This window comes from Callospermophilus lateralis, chromosome 7 (genome assembly GCF_048772815.1).
Source record: "Callospermophilus lateralis isolate mCalLat2 chromosome 7, mCalLat2.hap1, whole genome shotgun sequence".
Taxonomy (NCBI): domain Eukaryota; kingdom Metazoa; phylum Chordata; class Mammalia; order Rodentia; family Sciuridae; genus Callospermophilus; species Callospermophilus lateralis.
In genome coordinates this window covers 110,490,769-110,505,788 of record NC_135311.1, presented here as the reverse complement: position 1 = coordinate 110,505,788, position 15,020 = coordinate 110,490,769, and the positions used below count along the sequence as shown (strand labels likewise).

General features: G+C 47.2%; 1 protein-coding gene and 1 non-coding gene across 3 annotated transcripts; one reads left to right on the top strand and one right to left on the bottom strand.

Moving 5' to 3' along the window:
- The first annotated feature begins 1,522 nt into the window (after nucleotides 1–1,522).
- On the top strand, nucleotides 1,523–10,789 carry Btbd19 (BTB domain containing 19). Of its 2 annotated transcripts, XM_076860568.1 has the most exons (8): nucleotides 1,523–1,857; nucleotides 3,272–3,485; nucleotides 3,614–3,667; nucleotides 5,362–5,421; nucleotides 5,954–6,022; nucleotides 6,100–6,231; nucleotides 6,348–6,473; nucleotides 6,608–10,789. In XM_076860568.1, the coding sequence occupies exons 1-8, from the start codon at nucleotides 1,772–1,774 to the stop codon at nucleotides 6,740–6,742; spliced, it is 876 nt and encodes a 291-aa protein (XP_076716683.1). In that variant the 5' UTR covers nucleotides 1,523–1,771; the 3' UTR covers nucleotides 6,743–10,789. The 2 variants fall into 2 exon arrangements, with proteins under 2 accessions (XP_076716683.1, XP_076716684.1); XM_076860569.1 differs by lacking the exons at nucleotides 3,614–3,667; nucleotides 5,362–5,421.
- Nucleotides 10,790–14,056: 3,267 nt separating this feature from the next.
- LOC143405392 (U5 spliceosomal RNA) lies at nucleotides 14,057–14,173 on the bottom strand. The gene has a single exon (XR_013092089.2). It is a non-coding gene; the product is annotated as a U5 spliceosomal RNA (small nuclear RNA).
- Nucleotides 14,174–15,020: the final 847 nt, after the last annotated feature.

Genomic DNA, 15,020 nt, shown 5'->3' with positions numbered 1-15,020 from the left:
TCCACCTGACTTCACTAGCATAAGGGGGAGATGAAGCTGGCTTCTGACTCAGCCTGGAGAGTAGAAGTGGTGCCTGCAACCCTTAACCAGAAAGGATGGACAGAACCAACTCCTTCATTTCCACAGATCCCTGGGGATATTGAATCCAGTCACCTTCTACCATTCCTGCTCTGATAGGGCACAGAAGACTCACTCAGCCACTACAACAGGCTGAGGCTCGGGGCAGGTGACCCACTGAAACTCTTTCTTCCTTCTGCTTTTGTCCTGTGACTGCACCTCCTACAGAACCACTTGTGGGATGGTTGCCCTCCTCTCCTGAAACTCCCTCAGGCACCTGACTCACCTGCAACCTTGGTCTCCAAGCTCTCTCGGCTCCACAGCCCTGGCCCAGCTAGCCTGACTTGCAGGTGGGAGGAGGAAGGGCCATGTTTTGCAGTTGCCATGGGCTGCTAGGGCAAGCACTCCTTCCTCCCAGAGTCCCTCCCTTCCTCCAACTTGGCTCTGGAATAACCTAAGAGTGTTACTACTATGAACACCTGCTGAGGATGGGGTACCTCTGAGTTATTGGGGAGAAAGGCCTATAAGGTCTTGAGCTCAGGGACATACTACCACCACCAGACAACCGACAGTTAGGGGCTCTGCTTAGAAAGCCCCAGGACTCTTGAGCCATTCTCCATTTCTTCCTTTGTGAAATGGCCAGATGACTGGCCATTTATGAACAAATCACAGGGCCTAGGGTGTGTGTGGGAGGACATTGAGGCTGCAGGGGTGGCTACTCAGGAATCCAGGATCCAGCAGACAGGAAGGAGCACGTCATTGCTCTATCGTCTCCCCATCAGTCTCAACCAGGACAAACATTTCCGCTCCAGGCGCTGAGCTGGGGTGGGGCTTGGATGACTTCCTCAGTTCTGGGCTTTGTGCGGGGGTGGGGAGGCCCATTGGCTCAGATGGGAGGACCAAGTCCTGAAAGCTATGACTCAGTGGTAAACCTGAGTCCAGTCTCTTGACCCTTACTGACCCAAGTGCCCTGGGGCTTGTCCCCAGTTGGCCACACCTCTGTTTGCCCCAGTACCTAGATTACCCAGCTGCATTTCAAGGATGCCAGAGGCTGCCATGCTTCTGTCAGAGCAGACAATTCACTTTACCTGGAAGGGATGGGACTACCCCCTCTCCAGCAAACTATGTCTGGGCCCAGAAAATCATCCATGGAATGAGGATTTTCCCTGTGGAGGTGAGGTTTCCCAGGCCCGCCTAACCTGAGTTTAACCTATGACTGGGGGAGAGCAGGAGCTTGAATTCTGAAATTGTGGCAGGTCAAGACCAGAGTTAAGGTTCTCAAGACTGTGTTCAGGGCCCTTCCATAGGCTAAAGTTTTCCACCAGGCCTGTGGGGAGATGGGCGGGGCCTCCTTTTAGGCTGGGCTCCAGTTTCCATGGAAACCCACAGGCTTCCCACCCCAACGCCGCCTGGGCAAGCTCCCAGCCCAGGCCTCATCCCACACCAGCTTCTCCCCTGGATTACTGGCACTCCGGCCTCAGCCTCTCCAGGTCCCCTACCTCTACCCCCACCACATCTATCCCTATTCCTGAGCCTCTCTTCATCCCTAAACTTCAGTTTCTCAGTAAACAGGCTTCCTGAGCTCCTGCCTCTCTCAGGCCTTTCTAATCTCCTCACCAGCTCTAAGGCCTGGCCAGGCCTCCCACAGACCAACAAACAGCAGCAGACCTCCTAAACCACTCCACTTTCTTTTTCTCCCTGCCCCACTCCATGCATGGAGAATCCAGGACTAGTTGTGCATGGGCAGACTGCTTCCTTTTCCACAGCACTTCGAAGTCTTGTCAACAACCCCCAATACAGGTGAGGAAGTGGGCCCCGTTGGTAAGTTTTCCGTAGCTGACTTTGCTTAGCCCCATGACTCTGGGGAGGCCCTGGGTGAAGAGGTGAAAAGGACTTTGCCTTCCTCCCTGGCAAACTCAGTCGGTGGGGAAGCCAACTGTAGATGATGGCTACCAGCTTCTCAGTGTCCATGATATCTTGAGAGCCAGGGTGGGGGGCTGTGGGGGATAGAGCCCTGGGCTGCTGTGTGAGCTCCAGCAAAATCCTTCTGTGAATCTTGAGCTCCTCTCAGAGGGGAAAAGAGCCTGAAAAATGCGATGTAACTTGACTCCCTCCCATTGAGCACTTAGATGTTGGGGCCTCTCTCCTTGAAGAGGCAGGAGCCAGTTTTGAGAATTGGGAATTCAAAAGAGGAAGAAAGCTCAAGGGATTGAGCCAGAGTTCCAGACAGGAAGTAGTTCAAGGGTGCTGACCACTGTTTGCCCAAAATGCTAATGGTGTTTGAAAATAGGGATAGAGTTTACTTGGGGCAGGGTTGGTCAGGAGAGCTAAAATGTAGCTCTCCCCCCGCCCCATATCTCAAATCTGGATTCTTCCCCAGGGTTGGTAGTTCCCATAACCCTGCTTCTCTGGGGGTTGCAGTCTGGTCTGAGTAGTAGGAACCTCACGACTTGGACTATGAAACTAGAAGGCTCTAAGAAACTCACATATTTTCTCTTGTCTTCTACCATCTACCTTGTTCAGGGGCCCAGAAACTGGGGCCGGAAGTGATCATGAAGATGGAAAATGTGGTCTGGCCTCATTATGGTGCATGACTGCCATGTCTGTTTACAGTTAATGCACATTCTGCACCCTACACCCCCACTCCCTCCTCCCTGGAGGAGGGCTGAAAAACAGCTGAGTTTGCAGCCAGTGGAGGAGGTACCAAGAAGAGCTTTCCCTCCCCAAAGACTCAGACTGGGGAGGGGCTGGGGAGTTGGGATCAATCTTACTTTTATTAACCCTGTTGCCCCCTCGCAATCAAGCACTGTCATCTCCTCTGAGGTCAGGGGTGAGAAAAGATTCAAAGATAGGAAATTGCCAGGCACAGTGGCATATGCACATAATATCAGCGGCTCAGGAGGCTGAGGCAAGTTCAAAGCTAGCCTCAGCAACTTAGTGAGACCCTTCTCCAAAAATAATAGCAACAACAACAAGAATGGGCTGGGGATATGACCCAGTGTGTGGGGGGGAGAAGTCACTTGCCTGCAATACCATGGATGGAGCTGGGACTGGAACTCAAGTCTGTGTATACCAGACCTTTTCCTGGAAGGCTAAACCCTGTATTACATTACAGATAAGGAAACAAAGGTTCAGAGTGGGCAAAAGTGAAGCCCAAATTGTACTCTAGGCTCTGGACTCCTTTCCTCTGGCTCTCTGCCCCTCTCTTCCACAGTGATGTTTGCTTTGTGGTCGGTCAAGAACGGCAGGAAGTATTTGCCCACCGGTGCCTGTTGGCCTGTAGATGCACCTTCTTCCAGCGACTGCTGGGCACAGAGCTGGGCCCCGGGGTGCCTAGTCCTGTGGTTCTAAGCACTGTGCCAGCTGAGGCCTTCTTGGCAGTGCTGGAGTTCCTGTATACCAACAGTGTCAAGCTGCACCGCCACTCTGTGAGCCCACTGACCAGGGGCCTGGGTGGGAGTGGCTGGGGGTACAAGAGGCAGGAGTCTGCCCATCACACTGTGGGCCAAGAGGCAGGGGAAACTCTCTTCTGGTCCCCCAACCACCCACTTTGTAGGTGCTGGAGGTGTTGACGGCAGCTGTGGAATATGAGCTAGAAGAACTGCGAGAGGTAGGTTTTTGTGCCAGGTCCTGGTTGGTTTCCCTTGCCTCTCATGGACCCAGTTCATACCCTACTTTACATACTCTGACCTGGAGAGCAATGTGTATACACATACAAGTACAGGTATCTCTGTATACACAGGGCATGCATGTGAGTCTGTATGCACAGAATCCTCACATGCCCCGAGTAGGCTAATTGAACATCAGGTGTTGATGAGTGAAGGATAAATCAGCTTTGATCCCTATCTCTAGAGGAAACACTTAACCCTGTGGCACTAGTGTGATATATAGGGTAAATAGTACTGAGGCTATGTGAGGAAAGAATTCCTGGAGGAGGAAACATTTGTGATTTGGCAGAATGAACAGTTTTTTCAAAGGAGGAGTGGGAAGATGTCATCCCAGTTACAGAGGTACTAAAGGAGGTAGTGAGACATTTGGTGTGGTTGGATAGGATGTGAGAACAGAAGGGGGCAAGATATGACTGGAGAGAGTGCCAGGAGCTGGTTCATTCAGGGTCTTCAAGAATTTAGACTTCTGTTTGGGTGTGGTGGTTCATGCCTATATTCCAGTGACTCAGGAGGCTGAGACAGGATTGTAAGTTCAAAGCCAGCCTCTACAACTTAGTGAGGTTCAAAGCAACTTAGTTAGACCCTGTCTCAAAATAAAATATAAAAAAGGCTGGGGACGTGGTTCCATGGTTAAGTGCCCCTGGGTTCAATTCCTGGTTCCAAAGAAAGTAAAGAAGTTAGATTTCTGGATTGGGCATGCTGGTACACACCTATGATCCCAGTGACTCAGGAGGCTAAAGTAGGAGGGTTGCAAGTCAAAGCCAAATTAGTGAATCCTGTCTAAAAATAAAAAATAAAAAGAGTTGGGGATGTAGCTCAGAGATAGAACACTCCTGTGTTTAATCCTTAGTACTGCAAGAAAAAAAAAAGGCATAGGGAGGGGAATTTAGATTATGGACTGGGAGTATTCGTCAGTGGTATAGTGCTTGCTTAGCCTGGTGAGGCCCTGTGTTCAATCCCTAGCCCCAATGCACGAGCGCACACACACACACACACACACACACACACAAAAAAAAAAAGAATTGTGATTTTTTTCAACCTGAGTACAGTGGAGATTTACTGAAGATTTCAGGTAAGGGAATGGGATTTGGAAGCTAAGGGGAGAAGGGAGTGGAAGAAATAGAAAGGGCTCATCAAACCAGTCAGGACTCTAGTGCAGCAGTCAAGTCAAGTGGATGTGGCTAGGATGGGGGTGCAGAAACCCAAAAGAGAAGTGGGTGGTTTTCAGAGATGAAGTGGAACTGGCATGACCCAGAGCTTTTCTGGGTGTGACAATGAGAGATGTTAAGGACGAAATTCAAGTTTCTGATAAAAATAGAAATGTTCTCAAGTCAGGAAAGGAACAAGTGGAAGAAAATAGCATCCTGAGAAGAGAGTGGAATTTTTGCATGGGTATTATCTGATTAGTGGCAAGTGTGCTGGAAGGTGGTTTTCTGGCCTTGGCTTTGCTAATCTCCAGTTTCTTTGGGCTTGCCAAATCTCAGGCCCTGGCAATTCCTGGCTTCCCCAGGCCTGGATGGGTCTGAGGCTAATCGGAGTCTGGATGGCTAACCCTCAAGCCTGCTCACTACTTTATTAGATCTGGGCCTTGGAATAGAGATATCTCCACACAACTCAGATTTATTTCTGTTTCCAGCTGTGTCTGGAGTTTGTGGTGAAGGTGCTGGACGTGGAATTGGTTTGTGAGGCTCTGCAGGTGGGTGCTGCTGGATGGACCTAGGAGAAGTCTGGCTTTCAGTATGTGGTACTGGGCTCCTAGGTACCAGGAGTCTAGACTTCCTGTGTCTGTCCTGGAATAACCTAGATACATGGAAGGGGGTAGGAATGTCCCAAGGATGTTTATGGGATAAATTATGTGCCTAGATAAGTGGGATCCAGGGTTCACTAGCAGGGTCAGGTGTAGGAGCAAGAGTTGAAGAACACAAGATCTTTGCTGGTCTTCTTTAAAAGCTGGGAAATGGTTCTCAGCTGAGGAAGGTGAAGGGTGGGGTTTGGAGAAGGGAAGCCAAGCCTAGGCCCCAGGATGGGATTTGAAGGAGGTGTCCTGCCTTCTTTAGTGTGCACTGTGTGTGGATATGCAAACAGGGACTTTCACTGGTTCTAGTTTCCAGAGGCCTTGTCATCCTCCCCAACTGGAAGTAGGGTCAGGTTCGCAGTGATGGTTCCCAGGGTGGAGGGCAGGGCTACATGGTTTCTCCAATCTCTAAACTTCCTCATTCTGCTCCCAGGTGGCTGTAACCTTTGGCCTGGGGCCGCTGCAGGAGCGGTGCATAGCTTTCATAGAAGCCCACAGCCAGGTATTACTCCCCACCTTCATATTCCTAACCCCACACACCCCATTCTGCCTTCCCCTGATCGGTTCCCCCGCCCGCAGGAGGCGCTCCGGACCCGTGGCTTCCTGGAGCTGTCGGCCGCTGCGCTGCTTCCCCTGCTGCGCAGCGACAAGCTCTGCGTGGACGAGGTCGAGCTGGTCCGGGCAGCCCGGAGCTGGGCGCGCGTGGGCGCGGTGAGAGGGAGTGGGAACCCCAGGGCGCTGAAGGCGGCACCGGCAGCAGGAACCCAGCGAGCTGGAGGTGGGGCGGGTGCTCCCGCCATGCCCGGTCTCAATGCTGGCTTTCGCAGGCAGTGCTGGAGCGGCCTGTGGCCGAGGTGGCGGCCCCGGTGGTGCGAGAGCTGAGGCTGGCCTTGCTGGCCCCGGCGGAGCTGAGCGCCCTGGAAGAGCAGAACCTGCAGGAGCCGTTCATCCCGGTGAGGACGCGGGGAGCCAGGCTCAGATAAGACTCCGCAACGTGGGGACCCGGAGCTAGGGGTGCGGCTCTGCCCAGTGTCTCCCTGGCGAAGAGGCACTGCAGGGCTGCGCTGTGACCCGCCTTCCCCTGTAGGTGGAGCAGATCGTGGAGGCGTGGAAGTGTCATGCCCTGAGGAGAGGGGATGCGGCCCGGGGAGCACTGTGCCGCCGACGGAGGGGGACCCTGCCCCGGGAGCACCACCCCTTTCTGGACCTGCCCTTCAAGTAACTTAAGGCCGTGACTAGAGAGGAATTCCTGGCCTGCTCAAAACTGCAGCTCCCAACGTGCTCTGCGGTTGGAGCGGGCTTCCGCTCCCAGCATGCCGCGCCTACCGGGAGCCGGAAGGCTTGTTCTCGGGTGCCGCGCCCTGTGCTAGACGACCGGGATAGGGCGGGGCTGTGAGAAGAGTGCTGGTCCAGTGCCTTCTCGCGATGGCGAAATTCAAAAGCGAGGGTTTCTTTCACTCCACGGCGGGGCACTCTCGTGCGCAGGTGTACTCTGATTGCTCCCACGTGTCTATTTGGTCCAGCCTCCTCTTTAATAATAGCTCTTCCTCCTGGAGATCGTTCCTTGAGTGCCCCACAGACACCTCAGTGCACAATCGAGCTCTCCGTCTTTCCCCCAGCTCTCTCCCGGTTCTGTTTCTCATTTCCGTGAGCGCCCACGCCGGAAACGTGGTCGTCATCATTGCCCCATCCCTCTCCCTCGCACTTGCCTCAGGTCTTTCTACTTCTTAAAACATCTTTCCAGATGTTTCAGTCTTTAGCCTAGCCTGCCTATCACGTCTTATACTCTTCTTGTCTTCACCCCTCAATGGATTTCCCACATGCAGTCAGCCCTATCAGATTGTCAAGTCGACTTCCCTTAAGTCCCTCAACATCCCTAATACACTCGCTGGGCATTCAAAACTATTGTGGTTTCTGAGCATTTAGCAACTCTTCTTTCATCCCTGCTTTTGCAAAAATTCTCTCCTGGGAGGTACTTAGGATTTGCTCCCTTGTTGTTGAGGTTTCCACTTTTCACCTCTTTCATCTTACATCTTGTCTTCCTGTGGACCTGAATCTCCCTGAAGAAAGATCCCTGAGGCCTGGAGTAGTGCCTTATTCGTTTTTTTTCATCAGTCTCAGTCACATAATCAGTGTTCCGTAAATACTAAGTGAATGACTTCATTTCCCTATTTATTCCATAAAGAGTCCTCCTAACTTCCAGCACTGGGGACTAAACCCTGGAGCACTCTACCACTGAGCTACATTCTTAGCTTTTTTTTTTTTTTTTTTTTTTTTGAGACAAGGTCTTGCTAATTTGCCTTGCTGGTCGGGAACTCCCCAACAAGTCCTTCTAATTTTAGAGACTGCTCAGCAGCTGGGACAACAGATGTAGGCCTTCACACTGGGCAAAAAGTTTTAAAGAAGTTGTAAAACAAGATATCATCAATCTATGGGGCTGGGGATGTGGCTCAAGTGGTAACGTGCTCGCCTGGCCTGTGCGGGGCACTGGGTTCGATCCTCAGCACTACATAAAAATAAAATAAAGATGTGTGTCCACCGAAAACTGAAAAATAAATATTAAAAAATTCTCTCTCTCAAAAAAAAAGATATCAATCTAAAATGAGGGCAATTGACTATTTAGAAGAAAATATTTTAATATCTGTCTCAGGGACTTTATACAAAAATATGTTGCATGCCAATAAAAATAGTTATTTGTCACTCTCTCAAGATTGAAAAGGTTTGGGTTGTAGTGCACAAGCATGTAATCTCTGCAGCTGGGGAGGCTGAAGCAGGAGGATTGCAAGTTGAGGGCAACCTCAGCAACTTAGCCAGATCCTGTCAAAATAAAAACAGACTAGGGATGTACATCAGTGGTAAAACACCCCAGGGTTCAATTCCTAGTACAAAAAAAAAACCAAAAAACAAAAATGTGTTCACCCAGTAGTACTGCTTCAAGTAACATTGTTTAAATAGTGGGGGAATAAAAACCCAACACTTTATTTTGTGATACTGGGGATTGAACCCAGGGCCTAACACATGCTAGGCAAGTGCTCTACCCCTGAGCTACATCACCAGCCCTTTTTGTTTTTTGAATTTTGAGACAGGGTCTCCCTAATTTCCCAGGTTAGCCTCAAACTTGTGATCCTGTTTCAGCCTTTTGAGCAACTAGACACGCACCACTGCACCTGGATGAAGAGTGAAAATTGAAAATTATATGTCCATTAATAGATGTCTGGTTAAATTAACTATGGTATAGTCCTACAATGATACAAAAGATTTGCATGATCTTTACTGAAAAAAAAAAGCATAGTGTAGACCAAGTAGAGTATTATGCCTTTTGTGATAGCTTGATGTGGTGGTACATGCCTGTAATCCCAGCAATTTAGAAGGCTGAGGCTGGAGGATTTCGAATTTGAGGGCAATCTCAGCAACTTAGTATGGCCCTAAGCAATCTGGCCAAACACTTTGAGAGCCTGGGAAGATGTGGCTCAGTGGTTAAGCATCCTTGGGTTCAATCCCTGGTATAAAAAGAAAGAAAGAAAAGAGAAGTGTGGTGCTAGGCACGATGGCATATGCCTGTAATCCCAGCTGCTCAGAAGGCTGAAGGAGGATTGTGTCCAGTCTGGACAATTTAGTAAGAGACAATCTGTCTATACCATGTAGCTCCATGGTGGTGCTTCACCAACCCCTGTTCGATCCTATATCCAGCAAAATTAAATATAAATAAATAAATAAATCTATTTATTTGTTTCACATGTACTCACTAAGTACACATGTTGGAGGTATTGATTTACCATATAGAGTGCATCAGAGCGAATCAAGTCTCTGCCTCATACAGCTTCCATTCTAGGGGGATAAACAAGGACATTTGCTACAATTTCAGGGAATATTGTTATTTCTAATTATCTCTTTAAGCAGTTTAAAGAGATAGTGGTAGCTGAGCATACAGCTCAGTGGTAGAGTGCCTGCCATGTACAAGGCTCTGGGGTTCATCCACAGTACAGCAAGAAGAAAAGACAGTGATGGTAGTTGGAATGGGATTGTTTCATACAGAGTAGTGAGTGTAGATTTTGAAGCCTGCATAAACTCTCCACCTTTATTTGCTTTTAGTCATTTGATTATATCATCAATTTTAGAGTTCATGAAGCTAAGCGCTATTCCTATTAGCTTTGCTATGGGACATACTGGTTATGATGGTAATGGTTGCCTAAGTTGTTTTTCAGGAACTTGGCAGAAGCTTAAATTGGTTGAAATTCACTGACCCTTCACTTGGGCTTATACAAGTGTCTGACTTTTTGATATCAGAGGGTCCAACACTTCACCCTCAGAGATGAGAATATTGCCATTCCCTGAACATACATTCTAGGAAGAACCATGAAGCTTGATTACACTTGCAGAGGCCACTAATTCCTTCATTCTTCCTCAACTCCAATCAGCTTTTCCCATGTCTGAGAGCCTTTTGTTTCTGTATCCCCATAAATATCCCTAAATCCTGTTCAAGGGGAGGTAGATTTGAGAATTGGGGTTTCCACCTTCTCACAGTGGGCCACCTCATGAGTAAACTTTCTTCTTTGCCAAACTTGTCATGTACCACAAGATGAACAAAAGGGGCCTGGTTCAATAAGGACTTCTGCTGAGATGAGGGTAGACTGGAGATCTGAAGTAAGCCCTGGGGATAGGCACTGAGGTGTCTGTGCAGGAGGGATTATGTGATCAGATTTACCTTTATTTATTTATTTATTTGGTGCCAGGGATTGAACTCAGGAGCACTTTACCACTGAGCTCCATCCCCAGCCATTTTTATTTGTCATTTAGAGACAGGTCTCACCAAATTGCTCAAAGCCTTGCTAAATTGCTGAGGCTGGCTTTGAACTCACAATCCTCTTGCCTTAGCCTCCTGAGTTGTGATTACTGGAGTGTGTCACCATGCCTGCCTAGATTTACCTTTTTGAGGTTGATTTTACTTATTTATTTATTTATTCATTTTTAATTTTTTTAATATTTATTTTTTAGTTTTAGGTGGACACAATATCTTTATTTTGTTTTTATGTGGTGCTAAGGCTCGAACCCAGTACCTCACGCATGCTAGGCAAGCGCGCTACCACTTGAGCCACATCCCCACTTATTTATTTTTGGGATGGTGTCTCATTGTGTTGTACATGCTGGTCCTGAGCTTCTGGGTGCCAGTAATCCTCTTGCCTCACCCTCATCAGAAGGTGGGACTACAGTAATGGGCCACAATACTTGGCTTGAATTTTGTTTTCTTTCTTTCTTTCTTTTTTTTTTTTTTTTTTGATACTGGGGATTGAACCCAGGGCCTTGTGTGTGTGTGTGTGTGTGTATATATATATATATATATATATATATATATATATATATAGAGAGAGAGAGAGAGAGAGAGAGAGACTGGTCTTGGCTGAATTGCTTAGGGCCTCTAAGTTGCTGAGGTTGGCCTTGAACTTTTTTTTTTTTTTTTTTTTTTTTGTGCTGGGGATTGAACCCAGGGCCTTGTGCATGTGAGGCAAGCATTTTACCAACTGAGCCAAATCTCCAGTCCCTGGCTTTGAAAACTTTTGATCTTCCTGCCTCAGCCTCCTTAGCTGCTGGGATTATAGGCATGTGCCACCACACCTAGCTCTCTATTTTTTAAGTTGTCTGCTGTGTTGGGGATTGGGTTGGAAAGGAAGAGTGGAAGAGAGATAGAGGAGAGTGGTCCAGGGAGAACAGCTAGGATTGAAGGAGCCCAGGGACTGTGTTTTTTTTAATTTCAGCAGTTTTTTTTTTTTTTTTTTTTTTTTTTTTTTTAAGAAAGGAATGATAGGACAGTGGCTAGAGGGAGGATATGGCAATCAAGAGGTTTTTGTTTTGTTTTGTTTTGTTTTTTTAAGAGAGAGAGAGAGAGAGAATTTTAATATTTATTTTTTAGTTTTCAGCAGACACAACATTTTTGTTTGTATGTGGTGCTGAGGATCAAACCCGGGCCACATGCATGCCAGGCAAGCGTGCTACCACTTGAGCCACATCCCCAGCCCTTCAGCAGTTTTTAATAAAAGTTGTAAATAAGATTACTTTATTCTTGCATGTTCTCAATTGTTTCCTCTTTATATTTTCCCTTTTCCTTTCCTATTCGGCCTTCTGTTTTAGAATCTTTTTGTAGTCTTTGTCCAGTTTTAGCCTTGCTGGAGTGAATGCCTACGTGGACAGTTGTGCCATATTATCCTTTTCTCACTGTAAATGTTCAATGTATATAGCATATTTCATTCTGAAAACTTGGACTACTTTGCCAATCTGCTGACTTTTATTTACAGTGTCCTCATACAACCTGGACTTCATTATCCTTTCTGATGGGTGTAGATCAAACATTGTACTTCTGTCCCAGCTTCTTCCTGCTAATGTGTGAAGATGCATTGAAATGCCTTTTATGGTTCTTGCTTAGGTCAAAAGTCACAAAGAGATTGAACTTCATCTGGTCCTTGCTGCTTCAGTGATGGTGGCACAGAGAATATTTTGTTGAGTATTTTTTTTTTTTTTTTTTTTGGCCGGGGTTGGGGGGCACTGGGGATTGAACTCAGCCACATCCCCGACCCTATTTTGTATTTTATTTAGAGACAGGGTCTCACTGAGTTACTTATCGCCTCACCATTGGTGAGGCTGGCTTTGAACTTGCCATTCTCCTGCCTCAACCCCCCAAGCTGCTGGAATTGTAGGTGTGCGCCACCACACCTGGCTATTGTTGAGAATTTTGAACTAAAGACCCATGAAAGTCAACAGGTGCTGGAAGAGGTTACTCTGATAACCCTTAGGGGCAATAAGACTTGACCCCCAAAACTGTGATGTACCTCAATGAAAGAGCACAGTCCTCAGAAAGGAATATGATATTTGCCTTCCATCCTTATCCTGAAATCTCATCTATCACAAATGACTGAGAGGGCTGGAGATGTGACTCAAGCGGTAGCGCGCTCGCCTGGCATGCATGTGGCCCGGGTTGGATCCTCAGCACCACAAACAAACGAAGATGTTGTATCCGCCGAAAACTAAAAAATAAATGTTAAAAAAAAAATTATCTCAAAAAAAAAAAAAAATGACTGAGAAATGTAACTGTGCCTGGTCAGATTTTGGTACATGGTAACTTCTGTCCCTCTGGCTCAAATTCTAAAGAGAGATCTGGGGTTGTGGTAGAGTGGTTGGCTAACGTACCAGGCTCTGGATTCCATTCCCAACACCACAAAAATAAATAAATAAATAATCTAGAAAAAATAATTTTACAAGTTAATTTCTGTCTTCAGGTCTATTAATTCCCGTAATAATCATTTGTCCCTCAAAATTGTCACATTCTTCTTCCCACCCCCCACCCCATGAAGAAAGGCTTATAAACATCTGGACTTCATTGGGTTATTTGAGCAATCACACTCCTGTGACCCACATTAATTATTAATGTGTGTTTTTATACATTTGCTATGTTTTCTCCTATTTAATTTATCAGTTAATTCCAGAGAACTTTCCTGGTTAGAAGGAAAGTCTTCTCTTGGGGGGTAATGCAATAATCCAGCAAGAGATCTTGGATCAAGGTCGAAGCAGTGGAGGTGATAAAATATAAACAGATGAAACATGCTTTGAAGGTAGAAGTCAACAGAACCTGCTGATGGCTACAAATTTGGAGGTTAAAGCTATTAGATAATATTTACTTAGAGCCATAGAATTAGATGAGCTCCCTTATAGGACTAAGAACTTGTGACATCCAAAAGTTAGACTGTCCATACTATCAAAACATGTTCTCTAAGCCAGATGCAGTGGCACACACTCAGCAATTTGGGAGGCTGAGGCAGGAGGATCACGAGTTCAAAGCCAGCCTCAGCAAAAGCGAGGTGCTAAGCAACTCAGTGAGATCCTGTCTCTAAATAAAATACAAAATGGGGCTGGGAATGTGGCTTAGTGGTCAACTGCCCCTGAGTTCAATCCCCTGTAATGCCCCCTACTAAAAAGCAAACAAACAAACAAACCTCCCGGTTAGGTTTGGGAGGAACCTATGGTCCCAACTCTTAGGAGGCTGAGGTAGAAGGATCACTAGCATCCAGGATTTAAAGGCCAGCTGGGCAACATAGGTAGACCTCCTCTCCTTAAAGGTTGGGCGTGAGGGTGGGGGAAAGAAAACTCCTTGTGGGAAGTCTTGTTTCTCCAACATAGAAAATTAACAATGAGTACTTAGAGTCGAATGGGGGAAAAAGTGGAAAGAGTCCCAGCAAACTATCTACACGTATTTACCCCTGGATATAGAATAAGGTAGAAAAACAAAAACTGTCACAGGTAACCTTTTTTTTTAGGGTATCTCAATAAAAATGGTGGGAAAAGCCCATGTGGGATAATATTGATTTTAAAAACCCCACAAATCTATGAGAATAAGTGTAGGTTCTGAAAAACTAATGCACAACACAGCATTAAGCACAGAAAACCACTCATATTCAAAGACACCCGGCTTAAAAAAAGTGAAAAACACCACAGGACAATAGACCACAGAAAACCAACTCTTAAAGTCTAATTTTAAACTCTTAAAGATAGTCTCACATTTTGTGAGACTTCAAAAAATTGGTCAATGACTCATAATTGTTCCTCTCCACGGAAATCTTTAGTAAAAGGCGAAAGATTTATACGATCTGAAGAGAAACCAGAGTATGAGGTAGATGGCTCACTTCCAATCTCCCAGGGAGACACAACACTTAATATACTTATGGTGATTAAGCGCCTGCTTTGCACCCGCTTTGTGGCTGCAGTTTATATATACGTAGATTTTCAACAGGCATCACGTCCTACAACTGTGGAGACGACCCCTCTGAGATGGAACCCAAGCGTTGCGAAGCTGTCTTCTCGTGGTGCACCATGGGTATGCAAATTGAGGCGTCTCTGGGACGGTCCAGGTACCAGCTGTGGGACCTGATAGGTCCACTGGCTCCAGACGTGGAGCCCCGCGGGCCTCTGCTCTCACTCTCCGTCTTCCCTGTTGTCTGCCTGGGACTGCACTCGTCTCCCCGGAGAGGTGCGGGCATTTCCCACGGGTTACAGGTTCTTGGTGCCGAATCCCTCACGGGGTGGGGGGTGGGGGATGGGAATGATAAATTGATAGTCCCAATTAGGGTTCCATCCTCTTGTTTCTAACCCGCAGGGAACTCCCAGCCCTAGGGAAACAGCAGCTAAAAGCCAAGCATCGAACTCAAGGGGAGTGGGACCATGTAGGAAGCACGTCACCACCCCTCCTGGAGAAGATGACATCCAATTCATTTCCAGTGGTTAAGGAGGGATGGGACAGTGCTCTAAGGCAGAGGAAATGGTGAATGCGAAATTATGGAGGCTGGGGATGTTGCTCAGTGGTTAAGCACCCCTGGGTTCAATTCCCAGTACTCCGGTGGGGGGAATCCTGAAAAGAGCCAGGCAGGATTACACATCTGAAATGCCAGCTACTGGACGGACAGAAGCAGGAAGAATGGAAGTACAAACCCAGCCTGGCTTGAAAATAAGAAATAAAA